General features: G+C 41.6%; 1 protein-coding gene across 1 annotated transcript; it reads left to right on the forward strand.

Moving 5' to 3' along the window:
* The first annotated feature begins 19,457 nt into the window (after nt 1–19,457).
* On the forward strand, nt 19,458–22,440 carry LOC115400766 (mRNA decay activator protein ZFP36). The gene is made up of 2 exons (XM_030108787.1): nt 19,458–19,593; nt 20,086–22,440. The coding sequence occupies exons 1-2, from the start codon at nt 19,561–19,563 to the stop codon at nt 21,334–21,336; spliced, it is 1,284 nt and encodes a 427-aa protein (XP_029964647.1). The 5' UTR covers nt 19,458–19,560; the 3' UTR covers nt 21,337–22,440.
* The last annotated feature ends 1,064 nt before the right edge of the window (nt 22,441–23,504 follow it).

A 23,504-nucleotide genomic window follows, 5' to 3' on the forward strand; every position in this document is an offset into this window, starting at 1 on the left:
TACAGTAATGATGAGTACAGTACGTGAAACGCTGCAGGTAGTAATGCGATTAGGATTGAAATGAAGGGGACTGGTCATGAGTCACTCCGCTCGGCGCTTTGATGCCGCCGACCCTCATCATGTGAGCCTGTGTCACTGCGGTTTGACGCTGCCGAAGATGCGCTCCGGCGCTCTGTCGCATCACAGGAAGGAAGGAAATTCACTGTGAAGTGGTGGGAAACAAATGTGCCATCGGTCCTGGAAACTCCACTGTCAGTTTCCTGCCTGCGTGAACCATCTTCCAACTGTAACGTACAGTAGCTCGCGATCCGCGTTTCGCGTGTTGTTCTGATGTAAATAAAACTAAAATGAGAGGGGGGAAGAAACACTTTCAAGCAGAAATTAAAATGCCTCGCTGATGACAATCAGTCAACCATAATTAGTTCAGCACAGGAAAAACCTCATTTTGAACAATTTGTTTGAGCTCCAGAGTTCCATGCGCTGTATATGTGCTAATCTAGCTTTTTAGGAAAACCTGTATTTTATTTTCTGAAATAAATGCTCTCAAGACACATGGGAGTTAACAAGCTGTTGACTTTTTAAATGACAGAACTGAATACCAGAACAATTGACGGTGCAAATTTACAAAATTATATGTTTTCTTATTTAATAAAGCCTTGATAAAAACAGCTGTAGCCTCTGATTTTCACTAATCACCAAGTTAGTGGATATTATACACAACAAAACAGAACTCAGCATAACTAAGACGACCTTCGACCTCGAATTCAGGGCAGTCAGGGTCATGGTTCTGGATGCTGAAACCGTAACGCCCTTTCAGTCAAAAATACTTCTAAATTCATAGATCAGTTGCACTTAAGGCGACTTAATAAGGCTAAGTAAAAAAAAAAAATAAAAAAAAAAAAAGTGATTCAGTATAAAAGTCAATTTGCTTGTACTAAAAAAAAAACCCAGTGACAAGAAGTGAGTCGTCGGCGCTCGAGTGTCGACTTGTTTGTTTTGAAAAAGAGAAGCTCCACACGCCCTGTTTGGCACATTTGTCACAATTACTGCTATATGTGTTAACAGTTTACACAAAGTGGGTCAGCCCTGGACCTTTTTAAGCCCACTCGTTTTTGCAATTCCTTCTGGGAATTATTCGTGACTGATTATTTCTGCCAGCCACGCAATTATAGGATTTGTTGGCGTCTGACATCATGAGAAAGCTTTTAATTCCCGTCAGTGCAGTTCTGGGAGTGACCTTTGGTCACAATACTTGTTTTTATTCACATGATAGATTAGTGTAATAATATAGACAAAGAGGTTGTGTCCTGACTAATCCTCTTATTGAGAAAACTTTTCCATCTGACAATGGAAGGTTTCTATGTGTTTTTATGACAATAGATTGACAAGTAGATTAGCTTTTGTCCGTGGCGAGAGAGCTTCCAGCGAGTGGAAACTCTGCCCTCTGCAGTATCTGTAGTTAAAAAAGGATTTTCTTCATAACGCGGGTCGGATAAAACAACAGTGTTGATTGTTGAATGTCACAAGGTTTTTCCTGTATGAGAGCAGCGGGAGTCAGCTGAGGGAAGAGGACGCCGAGGCGAGAAAAACAAGCGGCGGTGATGCAGCGGGAGAAACGGGACTGGGAATAAACTGCAGCAGCACCGGCGGTTTCCCTCACACTTTTTTGTTGAGGCCTTGTTCCTGTTTCTGAATGTCATCTGAGTGTTTTACAGCTGTTTCCCACACCTTGTTCAACTTCCAGGAAGAGGAGTCAATGTTTTTTTTGTTTTTTTGTTTTTTTTTAATTGTAGAAAAATTTTGTTTATTTTTGATTTCCCTCTTCTGAAGATCTTTATTCCATTTCTTCAAACTGTGTGAACAGACTCATTTCCATCGATTTTCATTGTACTGAATAATCTGCTGCCTTCTCTCCTCTGAGTACTGATTCTCTGCTCGGGCCCAGATTAAAGAAAGATAATGAACACATGACACGACTGAGTTTGTGTGTTTACTCCAGACATCATATTACTTTCTGATGCGGCGCAATAATCCCGCTTTACTGCTGTCGAAGTGAACACAGCAGGATTTAATTTCCCTCGTCTAACTCATTTGTGAGCCTGGAAAAACAGATGCAGATAAAAATGTGTAGCGGTGAAGTGCATAAATAATATTGACCTGCCTCTCTTAATTTCATGCGGCTGATAACACGGTTTGTTTGTCATCCAGTGGGAGGCAAAGTGAATGAAACTGCGGACGCTGTGTGTGGTCAGTGTGTTCTTAATTAAATGTCTGTATCGTTGGTGATGGTTGAATGGATACAAGCAAAACTGTTTATGTAGTCAATGTTACTCCAAGGTGGACAGAGCGGCGAGACTTTTTTACTATCAGAACTACTGTTGATTTGCTTTTATTGTAGTCAATTACAACAAAAAAAAGCACTTTTCAACTGCATTCATTTTCATTGTCATTTATTCGAAGGATTCAGTGTGAAATATCCACTGTGGAAATGCATTATTCAGATAATGAAGTTCATAATTATTGCACATCAAATGAAGATCTGAGAGTCCTACATAATGTAGATATGAATGAGATTCTGAGTGTTTGTATTCATGTCTCGCCGTTGGTTTGTTAATCTTTCCCCTTTTCAGAGAAAGCTGGAGCGCAGTTCACAGCGTGCAGATGAATTTTCACAGTAAGAACAAAAAACAACGTTGGAAAATGTTTAAAAAAAAAAAAAAAAACAATTTATCAATCCTTTCCAGACCAGAGAACGAACATACAATTCTACTTCCTTTTACCATTATCAACTTATGCACAAGATTAGTTTTTACTCTGGATCGACAGTGAAGATCCAGCCTATTGGCGTTTTTTATTGATTAGTTCAGTGCGTCTTCTCGAGCTCGTCTGAAGTCATTTCGAGCTGACAGGTGCCTGATCGGTTGACGTGTGGTGCATCTGAGTGACCTTCTGATTTTAAGTTCAAGACCGACTTCGACAAGTCTGGGAAACGGTGCATTCCTGAAAACGTGTCAAGTGGCGGCATGAAAGGTCCCGGCAGATGTCTTCACGCCGCGCGCTCAGCTCTGCTCAGACCCGCATAGCACGCATTCCGCACTGACTCACCAGGTTTGTGCGTGCGTGTGCGTGCACGTGCACATGCACATGCACTCGCACGCATGTGCTGTCTATCATTTAAACAAGTCAGTGACTCAGAGTCCATTATATAACGTGACGTGTCCAACCACTAATTCACCCGCCAATCAAAACGCCATCTATTAGAAGGAAGCGACACTCCGGTGAGACCCGACAATCATCTCCGACTCATTTTCTTCTTCAGTTGTTTTCACATCCAAGCAGCTCTTCTTGATCTCTTTGCTGTTTTAACGCTCAACCCAGCAGGGAGATGAAAGGACGGTGCTCGCGCGCGCGCGCGCACACACACACACACACACACACACACACACACACACACACGTTCACACTGCGGTGCTCCTGCATCATTTCCTGCCACCAACAGAAAACAGGTTTCACCTGCTGATGTCAGAAAGCCTCGCCTTTCTCAGGCGTAAGCAAGGGCGGGCCACACCCCAGAACTCGCCCCGGGGCTCCACACACCCCCACACACACCTGCACACACACACCTACACACACAAACCTATGCTAACCAACACATCAGTGGAGAACACACGAGTTATATAAAACTTTTCTTTGAGTAACAATCACATCAATAAAAACTTGTTATTCACACTTTATTTCGTTTCAGTTATGATCTTTTAGTAAATAATGACATTTACTGCCTAAATACTTACAATATTTCTGATGTCTATATTTATTTCTCCTGTTTTCCACTGATTGAATATTTTGTGATGAAATGGCTGCATGTGAGTAAACGTTGGTCATCGGATTTTGACCTAGTTAGTTTAAATAAGAAAAGGCGGTGATGTTTTCTTAACACGATGACAAATCAGATGAAACCCAAAAAAAAAAAGACACGGATTTAATCCCGTAGCTTATGAGTAAAGCGTGTCTGGCAGGGCAGGTCTGGCTCCGGACCAGGTGTCACTCGGGCTTCTCCACAGCCGTAGTTTCCTTGTTCTCTTTCTGGAGTTCACTACCGAAACCGCCAGGCCAGATGGAACAATCGAGCCGCTCTAAACAAAGGCGTGAGAATGTAATGGCTTGTTTACAGTGCACCGGGACTGGAAATAGGATGGAAGAATCTGCGAGGCTTGGCGTCGTCAAGCAACCGCGAGGATGACGGAACATTTAGTGTGCCTGTGAAGTGGAGATGCTGAAGCTCGGCCGCACCGTCGCCGAAAACACTGGATACACCTGAGAGACACTGTTTCAGCAACATGCGAGCAATCGGCTGCATCGATTGGCTCTTTTGGGATTCATGCAGAAAGGCCCACCATTACGGGCCCTCCATTAAAATGGCGCATTTTAATTAGAAATATGAACCTGTATATTAGAAAATCAAGCCGAAGAACTAAACACTGATGTGAGCGTGTCATATACAAATGAAGTAAAGTCAAAATGAATGGAGCCATTCACACTGACACCACTGGTATAACCAGTAATCTGGCTATAGAGAACAATTACACATTTTGTGAATAGTGTTGTGACATTAAATTAGCAAGGAAGAGTTGTCAGCGCCACAATAAACCCACACAAATACAGTGCGACGCTTCATCTCTCTGTCAGCTTTTACATTTTTGAAAACAGCCCCTGTTTGCATATCTGCCAGTGTGCCAAACCATTTTTTTCTTTTTCTTTTTTTTTTTTTTTTGCAAGCTGTGCGTCTTGAGTGGCAGTGAAGTAACACCACTCACTGTGTTTTCCTCTCCTTTTGATTTATAAAAAGGATCTGGAATGTAGCGCATAAACATGAGCTTGTGTTTTTACCAACTATGTGAAAACACGCATACACACACACACACACACACACACACACACAGTATTTTTCCCATTGCATCTTTACACTTCCATACTGTTTCACACATTTTACAAGAGACCCTTTCAAATATGTGCAGCGAGCAGCACACTTTGTGAGAGAGGGAGGCTGTGTGAGTGTTACGCCTATGGCTTGTGTGTGTTTGTGACAGTGTGTTAATAGTGGTGTAGTGGGAAATACAAAGTGTACGTGAGAGAGAGGACGAGGGCCGAGGAACCAAACAGAGAACAGAAGGCTGACAGTGTCTCTGCCTGGATCCTCTGTCCTTCGTAGCCTCGTGTTAGTGACCCATTTATTTTGACTTCCAGCTCAGATTTAATCATTATAAATACCGTATGATAAAGTAAGGATGTGGAAGTCTTACATATTGATGAATCCATTTCATGACAAGATGCATTTATTTCGTAAAAAATAATCCATCTGGTTCACATTCTAAAGCAAAGAAATAAAGAGATAAAAGTAACAATGATCCAACACTTTTTACTGTAATTAATTGCATTATCAAAGTAAGCGTTCAATTTATTTTCTCTTATCTGAAATGTGTATCATTGAAGCACATTCAACAGATTAAAAGCATGAATTTTCTGTTAAAACAAGAAACATTAGCTACAAACATGCAGATCAAAAGTTGTGATAATGGTGTGAAAAAATCACATACTTAAACAAAAACAGAACATGACAGGTTCTCAAAGAGACAACTTAGTGTGATGTTTTTGTAGTTTGTGGATCACAATCAGAAGATCTCCAAGCATTCAACATTCAAACAACATATGTTAGAATAACAGTGTTACATGAGCAAGTGTGACGGTGGACAATGAAACGTCACCTTTCGTGAAAAAGCAGATGTGAACTCAGAGGCGGCATCTGCCTCACCTTTACTGTAGAATCACCTGAGCCGTGTTTGGGACCTAAATCTAAAAATTTTCAGTGAGAATATATGGAAATAACATATCTTTCAACCTTTTCATAAGTGAATCGAGAAGCTATGGATTAAATAAAGGAGCAGTGATGAAGATCAAAACCTGCACATTCACACTGACATCTCTCCTGCTAATTAACTGATTGATGAGGCAAACAGAGGACAAATTATCCAGCAGGTTGAGGCCTTCAAGACACCATAATAAAAAAGGAATAAATGGAGTCCCAGCAAATGTCTGATGTCTGGACTGGGGGAGGAAACCAGAGCACCTAACACACAGGGGGGAAATGCAAACTCCACACAGAAAAGCCCCCAAGCCTTGACACTTCCTGGCTGACTTACTTCACCTCTACATATCTAGAGTCCTTTTTTGTTTGTTTGTTTTTGGGTGGTTAAAGTACCAAAAACAATCCAAACAGTCTGACAGTCCCTCTCCTGATCTGATCTTCTCTCTGGACCCAGAAACACGAGCAGCCTGGTCTTTATCAGTGAGTCACACTCCGCTCAGTCACCGGTTGTAGCTTATTGACTTCTAAAGTGAAAAGTTTACCTGTGGACCATGGTGATGGTTATTATTTACAGGTGCTGAATAGGATTTTTTTCCTTGCTTTTTCATCCCAGAAATATTAGCATACCTCTAAAAAGTGATGCGCTCGCATAATGACCCTGCTATGGTAACATTTGCTCTTAATTGAAACCATAAAAAAATAATACACCACTGAGTCAAGGCTCAGAGGGAAAATCAACAGATTTCCAAAGAAAAAAAAAAAAAGACAAATTATGTCCCACTCAGGGCATGTCAAGCAAGGTGATGAATAAGAAATCTTGGCGAATCGAATGGACAAACATTTCTTCTCTTTGTGTCACGTCTTGCATAATATTATAATGATTAAATCCAAAACACATCTGTGAAACTCCCGTCTGCCCTCCTGATGTCTCCCTCGGTTCTGTCTGAGTGTGTTTTGTTCCCGCAGTTCAGCCAAGAACATACTTTTCCTTTTAAAGAAAAAAGAGACTCGCAGTGAGAAAAGTGTGGGGCAGAATGCTTCAGTGGCAAACGGATCGAACGGTGGGGCAAATTACAGCCAATAAAGGTTAGAAACATAAAGATGGGTATCAGCGGTCTGCCTTGTCAGTGATAAGATAGGCGAACAACATGAAAGAGGCATCCTTTGTAATGACGTACACGATGATTATTAAAGTATTTGAAGTTCCGCGCTTCAAAACGGCCGTTTAATAGATTGTTGAGGTGAAGTTGAAGAGGCTGATTGAAGTCTGGCCTGTGTGAGGCTGTCTCCACCAGGACGGTGTAATTTATCGCGCTGAACTGTCCTGACCCGTGCTTCTGAGGGAAGATTTCCACAGTGCTCAGCTACAGATGTTTCCTTTATGCACACTCGAGGTGCGCGGAGGGAGTTCAGCTCCAACCGTGAGGGTTTTCTTATCGTTTCCCAAAACGCTGCCTTCAGCCTGAAAGGTGCTCCAGTCCTCAGCCTGCGATCTCTGCACGTCCTAATCTCTGTAATCTAAAGGTTGAACCAGAGGAGCGGGGTGAACCCAGATGATGAATGAGGGAGAAATACTTTTAAATCAGTACCACGGGATACCGGGCATTATTAATCACTTAAATTCAGTCCGGTGAAACTCGATCAGCGTGGAAATGTCATGATGGGGCTCGTTCAATATGAGGAAACTAAGAGAAATAACAGAAATGTGTTTTTTGGAATAATAGAACAATATCAGAAATGAATTGGAGAAATGAATCAGTGTGAAACAGCTCAGAGGAGTTCTTAAGCTTAAGAAATCACATATTATAGAACTGACATTCAGGTATTTTATGAGTGAATGAGAGCATGAATTGAAGGTGAGAGGATGAGACGCCTCTGCCAGGGAGCAATGCAATATTCTATCAGGTTTATATATTATAGGGATCCATAGTCACAAACCAAAACCGTCCTCAAGCTGGTTCAGTGCTTAAAACGTCATATTTGTTGTCTGCAACTGGAGCAACATGAGCGGTTTTTGTTTGAAATCACATTTGTTATGTTGTAACTAATCCCCATTACACTTATGATGAATCCAAATTATCACTGCCTTTAAGTTCCACGAACTTCTAGTTCAATCATGAAGTCTTCTAGGAAAAAGCCAGGAAAAGGCATTCCCATGACTCACCGAGTCTCCCTGCAGCGTGATTCCTGCTCGGCGATCGAACAGTGGCTGCTCCTCAGCTTCCACGCTGCACTCATTATCCCAATTATCCACTTTCAGGCAATGGCACAACTTAAAAACTGAGCATGACTGTAAGATTTGGAGTCCTCTGTATAAGCGCACAAATTGTTGTTTTCACAGCAATAAGATTCAGCAGCAGTGCTTCAGAGAGCTTATAATTATCAATGTATTTGCATTCTGTTTTCACAGAGCGTGCGTCTCATTTATTCTTGGGGCAATTTCATAAAACTGTCCTTGAAACTTTTCACAGCTTCCCCTGCGGCGCGATTGTTTCAATCTCAGTCTTTTATTACCTCCCGGAGTGTTTTTCATCCACTCGGAGAGCAGTTTTTCGAACTTTTGGGGCAGTTTCGCTGCAAACCCAGGCTCATTTCCTGGCAGTTGCTTGAGCGTGCAGCTCAGAACATTTTGTTTCATTTTCCGACCGTGGCTTCCCGTCTATCCCTCCTCCCCCCCTCGCTCTGCCGCGTCTCTTCAGCCTGGCCCCGTTTCCCCGGGAGAGGGAAGAGCGCTGGTATTGTGGAAAAATGGGAAGGGAAATGTCGGAGAGGGAAAAGCTTTTCTTCAAAAAAAGAAAAAAAAAGCGAAAGAAAGAAAGATGGGAGTATTTCAGAGGATTTATGAGGCGTTTCAGTGGGCAGCCCTTGCTGGTGGCCAAAATAAGCAAATAAGTGAAGGTTAAAGGAAGCTATAAAAGAAAAGAAAGCTATAAAGCGCCATGCTTAACTTTGTCTATTCAGCTGAATCCATTCTACTCTGTTTTTCAACAATATTTGCCCAAACTGAAGAATGTCGGATAAGAAGATTGAAAAAAAAAGAAAAGAAAAGAAAAAAAAGCTGCCGAAACCGACTGCAGGTCGATGATTTCTGTTTACAGAGAATCGACTGTATTTGCTGATTCAACAAGACGGAGAACAACGTACAAATGCTGCATTCACTGTCGTCCGACTGTTTGTCCTTGATGCAGAAACGTACAGCAGATGTGAAACGAACGCTTTGTAGAGCAGGACTTTAACATAATGAGACGTTATTGATCAGAACCAGTGGAATCCGAAGGCAATGAAAAGCCTAATAACTGCTTCTGATGTTTTTCTGTGCAGTCAGGAACTATCCGCTCCTGTGTTTGTATGATAAATATTGATTTTACAGGTCAGTTTAATATGTCTGGATTTTTCTTATGCAGAAGTCAGTTTAACATTTTCACTCTCAACTTATCGAAACTCATGCTTGTATTTATGGAAAACACACACACACACACACACACACACACACACAGACCGTGCTAATTAACTCAGCTGTGACTTTGTTCCCTACCTTAATCTGAATTGTTAATAACGCACAGTAGAAATTCTCTCAGTTACCATGGTTGGATGTTTGTGTCACAAACATTTTGACTCTGATTATTGTGTTTTATTGCTTTTCATAAGTCACGGTGTTCTTGTGCACATTTGGGCGTCGTCTGTTGCAGTCAGATCTGGGAATGTCCTTCTGCCTTTAGTGCCACAATTAAGCAGGCCCTAAAATTACACCCCAAAAACATCTGCTGAGTTGTTTTTTTTTGTTGTTTTTTTTTGCTTCTGAAAGTGGCGTTCTACGAACTGTGGACGAAACTTGGAAGGCGGCCACACTCCGGCTGGAAAACACCACCGCGCTGAGCGTAATGTAGCGACAACAACACGCAGCAGTCACCTTGAACTGAGAGGGAGCTTCCAACACACACACACACACACACACACACACACACACACACACACACACGGAGACGGGTTAGGTCACCAACATGCTGAGAAAGCATTTCGCCATGTTGACGCTCTGAAACCCTCGCTCATCATTATTGCCACATTTACCCAAAGACAGTCTAATTTTTAGATTCCTCTAAATGTCTTTAGCCTATCTTTTTTTTTTCTTTTACCGTAGGTTTCCACTCGGGGAATACACAAATGACCATGAACGACCAGATAATACCTGCTGTACATCCAAAGGCTCAAGAGATTTGGAGTTAAGCCCAAAACATCATCACTTCATTGTACTGTGTGTTCTCAGCATTACAAAAGCCTTCAGTTTCAAAGTAAACAAAACGACGGTGTGTGTGCTCTGTAGAGGAGGGGAAAGTACAAATACTCAGTTTAAGTACATTTTTCAAATATCTGTACTTCAGTAGAGTTTCTCTCTGATTACTCCTAACTTTTGCTCCCTGTTTAATACAGATACATGCAGTTTGGGCTCCTCTGACTCAACTTCTTGTTTCGATGTGGCGAGACGCAACAACACAATGTTCACCAATATTATGTTGGACCTGAAATCTTCATGTTTTATTAAAATTAAAGAGGAGGAAAGAAAAGAAGAAGGCTTGCAATGAAATGGTATATATACACATGCACACGCACACACAGCTACGGGTTTGTCCAAATGTTCAGAACGGCCTGTTTCCAAAGCAAGATGAATCACAACACGTCCATGCTGCTGACAGACCGTTTGGCTTTATGATTTGTAACGCGGTTGTTGCAAAACTGTTCAAGAAGCTCGTCTCGCAACACGTGTAATTATAATTCTCTCTTGCACAAATGGGTGGATCCTGTCGGTTTGTCTCCCGAGATCCAACATTACAGGAAAACAAATGTTCCTAAACTGGTCGACTGGAACGAACATGCAGGCGTGAACATTTGGACATCTCTAACTTTTTTCTAGTGGCTTGTGGACTTGAATAAAACTCTGTGCAATCTAGTGAGATGAACCTTGGATTAAAGACTGTAATGTGTGAAAGATACATGGAGAAATATTCAGCTCTTGAGAGGTTTATTGAAATCCCTTTCTTTGTCAGTGGCTGTTTGTGGGATGCGGATGAACGATGTCTAATTTAATCGAGAAAAGTTATTTTTAGAATGTGCACACATGTTCCAGATTTCACTGTTTTACAAGAGTAATGCTCCCCGGGGCAAGGAAAGGCAGAAGAGCAAATTTACAGTTTCATGTTGGAAAACACAAGTATCATCCTGGATTGTGTTTGCAGCTGTCACATGACAGATTGAGCAGATAGTGATCACTTTTTGGCCCGGAGCATTTCTTTAAAGCTTCTCTGCAGCTGATGATGAGGGAAGCAGGGCTGGGTTATTGATGACTGGAGAGATTTTAGGCTTTTTCATGACATTTGGACACATAAAACGGGATACGCTATGTGAAAGTCAATTTGGCTCACATCATCAAAAGGGACAGGAGATGAGAAATTTTAAAAGTTGAACCAGCTTTTCAGTTCTTAGTTTTGCTTCTGAGAGCTTATCTGCATCGCCGCTGCTGAGGATGAGCTGCAGAAGCAGGTTCAGCCAGTAAAACGTCACGCTGAGCCTTTTGTCTCGTGTGCATCTTTAACAATGTCAGGCGACAAGGACGCGTCGATATGGAAAAAAACCATCTTCAACCTTTGCTACTGGATCTTCAACATTTTTGTACTTTCGTGTTGTGTAAGTTAAAAAACATCAGCACCTGATCTCAGTGAAGAAAAGTGTTTTGTATTTACTGTGAATCAGATGTAACGAACCTACTTTTTTAAATTCAACGTGTACATTTAATCTTATCTCTTGAATTGTACGTATGAATCAGAATGCTTTAATACTCACACTTGTGTTATTGTGGAGTTTCTGTCAGACGTTTGCTGAGTAACACACCCAACACTCCACGCTTACCCACAAACACATGTCATTTAGCTCTCACATACACAAGCCGAGAAAATTATCATGAGTAATTACACCATGGTTTAATCATTGTCTCTTGCCGTCAGTTTTCTCATCAAGCAGTCGTGTCAACTTGAGTTTCATAACCGCGCTCTTCTTATCACCCTGTAATTTTGGAATAAAGTCCCGCTTTTTAATGTTTACCAAGACTCTAACATGATTAACGAATTTGGAAAGCTTCTTGATTAGGATAAACGGTTTGTGTTGGTAAACAAAGTCACAGCTTGATTTGTTAAAAAAAAAAAAAAAAAAAAAAAAAGGAGGAAAAGCATGAGTCACAGATATGCTTGACAGAGGAAAATACCAGAACCAAGATTGAGAAATGAGTGTGTGACATTCCCCTGAGGACGTTCTATACTGACACATACATTAAACGTTATGACCATTACTGGTAATCCAGCAGAACGCGCTGGAGAATTCCCCACATGGGGTAACAGTTAGCTGTCTCGCTGTTTACGTCTAATTTACACAGGACGTGCAAAAAGAAAAGGTAGACTCTGTAATCTCCTCTGTGTTTCATCCATTCAGCTCACGGTTACAACATGCAGTGTGTCGCTGCACTGCTGCATCATGGGAGAAGTCAGGAGGTTAGGAGTCTTCATGAAGGGCAGGTTTGTGGATTTAAACCAGCAACTCACAAGATCACTTCTCTATGTTAGTACTCACAAAACTTTTATTTTTGTTTAATGCTTTATTCCGGTTGTGACATTAGTTCAGTATGGACAGCGGAGTTGAAACGGCTGTAAGTCAGCTCTCCTTTTCAAACACAGCAGATCGTTAATTAAAAAAAAAAAAAAATTAATATCAAAAAATTGTTCTACAGAAGTTAAAGAAAAAGTGCATTAGGGAAGAAATTTGTGAACTAAATGACTATTTCAAGTATGATTCATACTTTCAGTTCAAGCGAAAGAAAACCATCCATTTGCCTTTCAGAGAGAAGCTCTAAAAGACTTAAAAGCGGCTCTAATTCAAACTGGGAAAACTGAAATGTAAGGCCAGATTATTTATAGTCTCAAGTAGACAAGAGGGAATACACATAAAATATAAACATATATGAAAGTAAAACATGAAAGAAACATTAATGCAGAGCTTGGAGTCATTAAAAAAAAACAAACTTGTAGCCAAATCTTGCCTGGAAACAGATTGCAGCTGCCATTTTCTGACCAGATATTGCCTCATGAATTCTCTGAAGGTGCAGGATGCTCTCTGTTATGGAGCCCGAAGAATCCTAAATGGCTTTAAGAAGCTCACCCACCACTCTGCAGTGGTAAAGCTTCACTGATAAGCCAGCCCATACACTGGTGTTACCCTGACATCTTCACCTGCTCTGATTTAGTATTCTGATCTTTTTCACAGATACAGTCGAGTTGTAATTCACAATTGTTCTGAAACATTTCCCCTTTAACAATATGACCTTGTGTCTTGTCGCTACTTATATAAAAGCTTTGACTGTCAACTGAAAGTAAGCAGCGTCATATGGTGGGAAAAAAAAAAAAAAACGGCAAATGAAACTTGAAGTGACACAAAAAGCAGTTTTGAATATTCTGAAGTAATCTTTAAAGCTCTGAGGAGTCCCCACTGCACACTGCATGCATTGTGGCACAGTTTGTCCATTGCGTGACTTCCAAAGTCCATACTCATTGTCATATTATCCCTACATAGAGGCGCGCTTATCTGCTACGTATATAAGATAAAGCCAGAGACGCGGCGTCCCTGCCATATGTCTGGAGAGGCAGGTACTTTCCCAGATCATAATGTCAACACTAAAAACCACTGACTCACTTTCTCTCCTCCCTTCGCGCGCTCCTATTTCTCCTCTTCCTCCCAACAGCCGTCCATGCGTCTCTTTTTTTACCTGATGATTCACCCATCAAATTCAGAGGCATGAGGCGCTCGCGCTCATCATATTTCTGCGGCGGCCGTGTTAGCTTTACAAACCTGCTCCGCCGCTGTTGCTAAGTGACTGTTGAACCTGCGCCCATTTAGGTGTGCAATGTTTGGCACGTCACCATAGCAGTGCTGCGGAGGGCACGGTTAAATATTTGCAAGCTACCACTTATTACGGGCCTTCCACATTGTATTTTTCAGGGACTTTAGGCGAAACTGGGCCAGGATCAGAGAGGTAAAAGGAAACTTCGCAATTAATAAACATATATTCATTTGTTTGAGTTGAAAACACTTGCAAATTCTACATTCAGATGCTCAAGCCACCGTAGTTTAGTTTCAACCGAAAGGAAAACAAGGCAGCCTCCCGCATGTTGAACTCACCTGCCCTTGTCAGGGAGAAAGAGGCGAGCATGACTAGGCAGTTTACCGCCAGCGCCGATGAGTCAAACTCCTGAAAACTTCCCTTCAGTTTCCCTCCTGGTTGGGCCCGTGTGTCTTCTTAGAAAGGAACGTGTAGGGACACAGCACAGCTTTAGTTTCATTTAATCTGGTTTATTCAGACCTTTTGGCCATGTTTTTTAACAGGTCAGCGCAATTAAAATGCACTTGTCACACAGCAAGTGAGTCCAACAAGGGCCGAACACAAAAACGCAGCAACGCAAGACAAGAATAAAAAAAAATTACCTGACAATCAGTATAGCATAGCATAACATGTCTTTTATTTTTATATAAAAAAGGCCAATTTCAAACTTTTATATTGGGAATTATAAATTAATTAATTAGTAAACTAATAGAAATAAACAAATAGAAGCTGTTAAGAAACGGGTCAATCAAACAACTAATAAAATACAATCAGCTAAAATTAAATCATTATTAAGCTGAAGAGATTTTTTTTCTGATAACTAATTCTGTTTAAAAACATGACAAACTCCTTTTTTTCTATTTTTGTGGCTTTATGTCTTTACCAACAATATTCACAGCTGAAGATTTTAGCAATGTACAAGTTTGAAGTAAAAAAGAACCAAAAACAAACTGCGAAACCTGAAAGTCTCCTTCGCCACAATGTAGCTCAGAATTATCAATACGGCTCAGAATTATCAATACGGCCAGGCTATATCATTCACAGGTTTGACCTCTAAAGAAGTCCAAAGGTTTAAGAAAAAGAAAATGAAATGAAGCAGCTTGCATAACGACTCTGGTCAACTGACATAGTTCAATGTAGAAGCAGACCTGATGGCTTGATTGATTGATTGATTGATTGATTGGAGTGAACACTGAGTTAATCATCCATCCAAGCACTGGGGTATCAAACCAAAGGTTCTTTAAAGAGATACTCTTCCATTTCCCCACTATTTCTTTTCTCCATTTAAGTTTAAAGTTGAGAGTAAAACTCATCATTGCTCAAGCTTAATTGCTACTGTCGCTGAGATCAATTGCAATAATTGAATCGGCCTCAGATCAAAACATGTCAAACTCAATGAAAAGTCTCCCCAGATCTTCCACATTAATGACATTTAACTATATTAATTAGGGCTGTGGATTATAAAAGCTTTGTGAAGTGAAGACAACATGAAGAAATCCAACATTCAACCCAAAAGTACAAATGTGGAGCTGAAGAGACGATTACAAACACTCACGTTTCCATAATGAGGTAGTATTATTGAGGATTTGGTATAATTTACAAGTAATATACTTGGCTGCTTTAAAGATCAAGCCATTTCTCTGTACTCTCTAAGTATTCAATCCTTTGATAGGCATTTTCTTCCACCAAAAGGTTCTTTTTTTTTTTTTAAGAGGGAAACTGTATTTCTGCTCAACTCCATGCTTGATATGTTGTTTTTGTTTCTCTGATAACTAAACTTGAATAACATTAATAACAGAGCAATTAACTGTGATTAAAAAAGTAGTTGAGAAGCATTGGTGCAGAGAACAGTTGAAGCAATGTGGCAGTATTTGTATACAAACATTCTTTCTCTGAAATATTTTGCTCTATTTCTGCATGTAAAGATAGAAAATGTGTTGTCATGCATGTATTTTAAGTGTAAAACACAACTGATGTTGGCTATGTCCATAAGCACAGTGGTCCAAACATCTTCCATGTTCTTTATTTCTTGTGTGGTTTCTGTTGTGTTTCTTTTCCTGTGAGCTTAACCAGCCTTGTGACCTCTTGCCTGCGTTTCTCATATTACAGATTTTCCCACAGTCACTTCAGGAGCGACACACACACACACACACACACACACACACACACACACACACACACACACACACACACACACACAAACATTTTTATATAACATAAATGACACAGTTAATATACAGCCGTGTCTCAACATGTTACCACGTGACTCATTCCTCGTGTAACTTGGCAAGTCACATAAAAAACTTGGGAAACTTGGTAGTGAGTAGTCTGAGTCATCATGAAAACACACACACACACACACACACACACGGGCGCGTGGCAGAACTGTCTGGAAGCTATCATTACCAGGAATGTCCTTTAAAACTTGTTTTTTGTGTGGGTGTGTGTGTGTGTGTGTGTGTGTGTGTGTGTGTGTGTGTGTGTGTGTTTGTGTGTGTGTGTGTGTGTGTGTGTTTGTGTGTGTGTGTAAAAGTGTGCGAGCCCATCCCTGATTGAGTGACTTCACTTAGCGTAAACAGGGGAAGTGTAACCGCGCTGTCATGCAAACACAGAGAGATTCAGTCCATACAGCCGGTCGCGCGTATGTGTCGCCGCCGCCTCCATGTTTGCCTCCCTGGACACTGTATCTGCCACGCCGAAGCCAAAGAGGCGGATTACAGATGGAAAGACTTTTTCCATCACAGTGGCCCACTTCATGAAGCTCTAATGCTGTCAGCTGTATATTTAGATACCTTATTTATATCCAGCTGCAGATATTAATAGTTAAACATGAGAGGCCCGCTGGCCTTTGAGCATGTCGTCCTGTGGGAGAGGTCTGGCGGTTGCCATGGTGGCACATGCACCGGAGCAAATATTCAGGGATGGAAGTAACACATCGCAAATATTCACACTCAGTTATATATCAATACTCAAACTTTAAGCAGTGTTACTGATATTTGTAAACTTTGCTACTTTTAAAATGAATTGCTCTTGAGCACAAGGTGGAATGATACTTATATTTAAAATATTTGATCTGCGTTTTTGTAGCCAGCTATTTAGATTTTTAATAGAAATGTCATGTAATAATACGTTCAATAAGAATCAAGGAAATCTTTCTTCATTCAAATTTTAAAACCTGTCCTTTGACTGGTGATTCATTTCAAACATAACATATGTTGTTGAATTCAGTGTCACCTATATAGAGCCAAGCAGAAAAAAAAAATGTCCATACTCTGTATACACTTACACAGGGAAAAACCCAGCAATTCACATTCCACACAGTATATATGTACATATGCAATGATTTACTGGACATAGCTCTGTGTTTTAAGATGTGTCTCACACACACGTGCCGAATTGTGTAATAAAAAGTGTGCGTGATCGCCTCAAGATGATCTGATAATAGACATGTTTTCACACTGAGGGATGCAGCCTCAGAAAGTACAGGGAGATTTAGAAAAACATCCACATGCTGTGTCGGTAAATTGGAGCGAAACCTTATGGTTATCTCGCATGTCATTGTTTCACGAAGCAGAAGTGGGGACCTTTAATTACGCTTAATTTTACCTTTCTTTCACCTCAATTGGCCGCTTTTATTCCATAATCTTTTGTTGAATGCAGCAGTGTTATGCTTTAGAGCATTTACTTCAGCAAACATTCCTAGTCTGCATGGAAAACCAGCGACCTTGCGGCCTGACGTCTTTACTTTGATGAATCTACCAACTAAAGCGTCACAAACTTTATTATAATTTACTTAAATTAGTGGAATGTCAGTTTCGCTCGCTTTTTTTTTCTCTTGATACTTGATACGCTTGATATTCACCGCCGTCACGTGTTACGGTTACACTATTTCTGTGAGCTTTCTACATTTTCACAATAACTTTCATAACACATGAGCTGTCATTGCCAGTACTCAATATGAGTCATGTGTGTGACGCATGCAGCAGCAGCACCTCAGAAGTAAAGCAAGGCCTCAATTAGCTGATATCAGCACAGCGGTGAAAAAAAAAAAAAAGTTGAAGTTGGAAGATATGCTAACATGACAGGTTAAAAAAATGCTTTCACGTGGGTGATTATTTATTTCCTACTATTTCAGTTCAGTCACATGTACGAATATGTGACAGACATATTGATGATTTGATGCAAAACACAAAGCAGGTGCCGACAAACGCCTTGCATCAGAGGAGAGCTCGATGAGTGCACCAACAGCTGCCAGCCACACTCCTCCGAGTTCTCATGAAAAGGGAAACTAACACAAAAAAAAAAAAATGTTGCATTGCTCAACATGGAAACCAATGAATTAAAAAAAAAAAAAAAAACAAAACATTAGCAAGCAGCGATATGCTTCTGGCAATAGCAGGCAGAAGTTCTGTGGCATTTGAAGAGAGGCAGTTTTGTTTCCGCTGCAGGCCATGAAGTTAAAGGCAGGGGTGGGAATCTTCCATGAAAACACCGACGACGTGAGTTACGTTACAAGATGTGACTGGAAGTGTTTTCCCATGAATTTATGAAGGATTGCATAACATATGAAAGAGACCTCTTCCAAAAAAAAAACAAAAAAAACAACAACAAAGAAAACAGACTGTAAATAAATTTTCTTTACCAGGTAAAAACTTGATTTATGTAAACAAAATGTGTTTTATCCAACTTAAGGTCCTGGGAGTCAAGAGCCTATCCCACTCGACTATATACCTCGATGGACAATTTTTGCTCATAAGATAACCTCAAACTTTGGGTTAAAATTCACATAGATAGAACATGCAAACTCCAAACATGAAGGTCCCCAAGCCTTTACCGGGGTTATTCTTGCTATGGAGTGAGAGCTGGAACCACTCCTCCACCACGAGGCTCACGTTATCAACTGTCTCAAGCCAAAGGTTTGTGGATTTTAGTGATCAATACAATGCATGGCTGTGTTCTGCTGCCTTCTGAACTCTGTGAGCTCTGGCCTGGCTTTTGTAATCACAACTGAAACCAAAGGATGCATGAGTGTGGGGGGGGGGGGGGGGGGGGGGGAGTAGCTGTATGTATTCTGGTAATGAGCAACTTACAGAGGTATATTGTCACTGCTCTGTGGGTAAGCGCAGTCAGAAACCATACGGTATGTGATCAGGGACAACAAGCTTCCTGAAAACATTAGTCATAGGAATGTATGTACAGTAAACACATGATTACGTTCCCATGCGTATGTTTACGAGTGTTTTTCAGAAACACTCTGCTTTTCTTCGTAGTTTCCAGTGAAAAGAGATTATAAACAACCAAATCCTCTTGGTGCTTCAGACTGAGAAAAGTTCCACATGGAGCAAGCTGATCTCTCACTCATTGGTTTGTGGTCCGTCGTAGTAGCGAGCACAAATCAAGCATGAGCGATCATGTGTGAACTACTCAAGGTCGAGATCCAGGACGCATAATCACGGCACTTTGCTTTTCCATGCTAAAACATTTCACGCAGGAAGCTAAAAATACACAGATTTTTTTTCTTCTCTCTCTCTCTCTCTCTTTAAATGTTGTTGTTGTTTTACTGCCCACCCACCTCTGAGCTCACCATGAAACTTGAGGCCGAGGGAGGGTCGTGCGGGAACATTCAACGGGAAACTCCACCCAGAGCCAGCTGGGAGTGGCTTGTGAGTTATAAAAGTACCAGACGACAGACAGTGAAATCTAAGTCTGGACACAGGTATCCAACAGCCAACCGTGGTTCAGAGTTGATTCTTCCTCTTGTGGCCAAAGGCTTTACAGCATGTCCGAAATGCTTGACGACCTCTTCACGAAGGTGAGTCCATTATTCGGTATTTATTTTTCCAAGTTTTTCAACTTTCTTTTGAAATGATCAAGCGTCGGAACTTCTTGAAGCTGCCAGTTGAGAAGTTGCTTTAAGATCCTGTTTCTGCTCGTTTCATTCCTCGGCTCGACTGTGAACTCCGTCTGAACTGACTGCAGTCACACAGGGTTTCTTCGCGTTTAAAGAGATAATTAGATGAGGGAGACAGTCAGGGCTGAGTTGTTTGTTTCTCCACTTCCATTTTTCTGGTGCCAGAAATAGAAGTCAAAGACTACAATTATCCACGTTTCCGTCATGTGACTACAAAATTGTGGCAAATTCAATTTCATTACATTGCTTTATGCTTTATTTTGTTATGCAAAGAAACACCCTTTTCTCAGCTGGCGTTTTAAAGAAGGCGATTAATTGAATAAAGGCTTTAAATGTGCTGCTTTGAAGTGTGTATTCGCCATAATAATGATGTCAATCATTTTTTTCTTACAGAACTTTCTGAACTTGGCCCTCAACGATGCCTTGCTCCCACAGCAGTCACAACTCAAAGTCCCAGGGCAGAGTCGGCTGAACCGGTCAGCCTCCTTCTTCACTCCTCCCTCCCCTCCCGAGTCTCTGAGCCTCAGCCTGAGAAGCGAGCATGTCAGCGATGAGGAAAATGGCAGCTCTCCCTGGTCATCCAACATCTGGAGCCAGGCCCCGGTGTCCAAACAGAAGCAGCTTCCCTTCCGGCCCGACCGATCCATGAGCCTGACCGAGTCCAGCAGCAGCCTGCTCTCCTCCATCAGACAGCTGAAGAATCTGGATGGGTTTCCCTCAGGCGGCCCCGCTCCGGCCGTGGCTCCTCCGCCCGGCTTCCCTCCCTCGTCCACCCTCCCGGCCCAGGTCCCGCCGATGCTGTCCTCCAACCGTTACAAAACTGAACTGTGCCGCGGCTTCCAGGAGACCGGCAGCTGCAAGTACGGCAGCAAATGCCAGTTTGCTCATGGCGAGGCAGAGCTGCGAGGACTGTACCGACACCCCAAGTATAAGACCGAGCCCTGCAGAACCTTCTACAACTTTGGTTACTGCCCCTATGGCTCCCGCTGCCACTTCATCCACGAGGAGAAAATCAGCAGCAGTGCAATGCCATCTGCCAAATTCCAGAGCCAGCTGAACGCCACAACAACCGGTGGGCACAATCCACGCCACCAGCTCCGCCAGAGCGTCAGCTTTGCCGGGTTCCTGGGGTCTTCGCGCAGCTCACCTCCTCCATCATTCCCTTCGTCCTTCAATGACCCTAACCTGGGGTTTACCCGGGCTCCGTCAGTGTCTCCACCTCCCGCTGACCTCCTGTCTCCGGTGTTCGGAGACGCCATGCAGCGGGAGGCGGCCGCCTTCCAGTTTGGCAACCATCAGACCCGCGCCAGCACCGGAGACATCCATAACATTCCTGTCATCCTGGAGCCAAAGACTTCCCGCTGTGTGTGTGGCCATGGAAATAACTTTAACAGCAACAACAGCAGAGTTATAAGCAGCATGGAAGACGAGCAGTATCAGGACAGCGGCATGCTGTTCCCCGGTCCGGGAGCCCACGGCGGATTCGCCAGGCCCGCTGGGCTCCAGCGTTTTTCCTCTGAGGACTCCCTGGAGGACAGCTACAGCAGCAGCAGCAGCGGCTCCAGCGGGAGCGAGTCCCCAACGTTCGATGGCTCCGCCACCAAGAGGCTCACCGTGTTCGAGCGTCTGTCCCTGTCCGACTGAACGGAAGAGACACTTTAAGAACTCTTGTCTGTCTGGACCTTCCTCAGAACCAGAACAAGTCAACGCGTTGCTACAATAACACTTAAAGTTCTTAATTTATCTTTGTAAAAACTCATCATAGACAAACTACACATTCTGTGATCATGTTAGTAGCCAAAAGTTATCACACTTTATTTTTATACCTACAGATAATGTGTAGCCTGCTGGGCCATTGTATGTGGTCCTCTGTAAGAAAGAACTCATTACCAGCTCATATCCTGGTTTATAGTTGATCAAAATGGCTTATCTTGAGTGATTATCAATATCTCTGTGCCTTTAAGATTTCTGCCTGCCTTATGGGCTATTAATTCTGTGTGCCACAAACAGTATGTTGATTCAGTAGCCTTAATCAATGAGACCTGACATGAGTCTGTGATATGCACTTTACAGCTAATTGAAATGGGAGAAGCTGTCAGATCTCCCGGTAGCATTCAGCCAAAGCTTCTCACTTCACTTTGCTCTGTTTATGAATGAGTGTATGTGTGTGTGTGTGTGTGTGTGTGTGTGTGTGTGTGTGTGTGTGTGTGGATGTGTCTGAATATTTGGATGGGTGTGTGTGTGTGTGTGTGTGTTCGTGTGCCATAGTTTGTTTTTTTTCTGAGACCTGGGGTGCATGCAAATATAAGTTGCCGAATTTCGAAAGATCAAAGCGTGCAGAGAGATAAAGTTTAGTCACTGACTTTTGACCTGAACATCCGTATCCTAAAACACTTGACAGGATTTGCAGAAATCAATCAATTCTCTTTGATTTGCTGGTTTTGTAAACTGCACGCCCTCTTTTATTTCCCCATTTGTTCGACAGCCTGGTTCAGGGAACACCGCAGTATTCCTTTTGGTTATTGGTTGCCTTGTGTTGTTTAACTTAAAGTAATATATTTATTATGATATTTATTTGTGTTTAAAGAAAAAAACAAATGTATTTTGTACTTTATTTATGGAAAAAAATATTTCAAGGTCTGTGAAATAACAATGTGAGAAAAAAAGCAGAAAAAAAGAGAATCCTATATTTTTAATTACCTTAAAGGGACAAAATAAATTTCTGAATAAAGAAATGATTGTAAGCTATTCTTTCTCTTGACTTTCGTTATTCTTTCTGTCCACCACATAAGTCACATAATTTATGGATTGCACATGAAATCCAACAGGTTTTGAACAGTTGATACAGCAGAGAAAGACTTTTCAAGGTAGTTTCATTATTTGTCTCAAGTCAGCCATTAAAACTACAAACAACATCAACTCAAGCTTTCGTAAGTGTCTTTGCTACTTTGACAAATAAAGATGACTGCTCTGAACTGCAAGAGTCCAAATGCTGTCACGCTCTTTCATCAAGTTTCTCAGCATATTCATCGAGTTTCCAGTCAAAGCATGTTGGTGCAAATAAAATGAGACCCAGCATCCCAACAAGCAAACTTTCATTACAAACTTAAAAGATGTTAAGTTAAGGTAAAAACATTGGCCAGAGGGACAAATGTGTATGGATTTATTCTTTACACTTTATGATCCAGAGCCTGAGACCATATCATACCATCTCAAGAGACTGGAGCTGAAACCAGCTGACTGTTGGCAAAGGTTGCGTCTGTCACATGACCAACATTCAAAATCACACTTCCTGACAACTGAGTTTCACCAATCAATCCCGAAAAGCCCAGATTAAAACTGGGGATATTCTTGTTTTGTTTGAAGCAAGAGTACTCACCAATGCTCTCTGGGAAGACCACTTCTCCATGTAATTTTTGCACATATATTATTTTGGGTGGTTGTTTCATCTCTGGGTCTCACTTGAAACTCGACAATTAACTTTGTACCTTTTAAGAAAAGACCTATTCAGTATCGGAGTACAAGAGAAGGGGTTTTACTTTAGAATTCTTAATCAGCATCAATTTTTGATTCGCTAAGAGGCAAACTTCTGATAAAATTAGCACTGCTATTTTTGCTATTACTACTACTAGTAGTAGTAATAGCAGGAGTATTAGTAATAGTAGAATCATCACTTGGCTGATGTCGGCTGATTGCTGTGAATCACCACAAGTCTAAGCAGGATCAGCAATACTGCAGCATCATGCTGATGTTAACAATACCTTTTTAGCACTTTAGTTGTACGTAAGCTGTCAGCAGAGCTAAATAATTAC

Source organism: Salarias fasciatus, chromosome 14 (genome assembly GCF_902148845.1).
Source record: "Salarias fasciatus chromosome 14, fSalaFa1.1, whole genome shotgun sequence".
NCBI classification, from domain to species: domain Eukaryota; kingdom Metazoa; phylum Chordata; class Actinopteri; order Blenniiformes; family Blenniidae; genus Salarias; species Salarias fasciatus.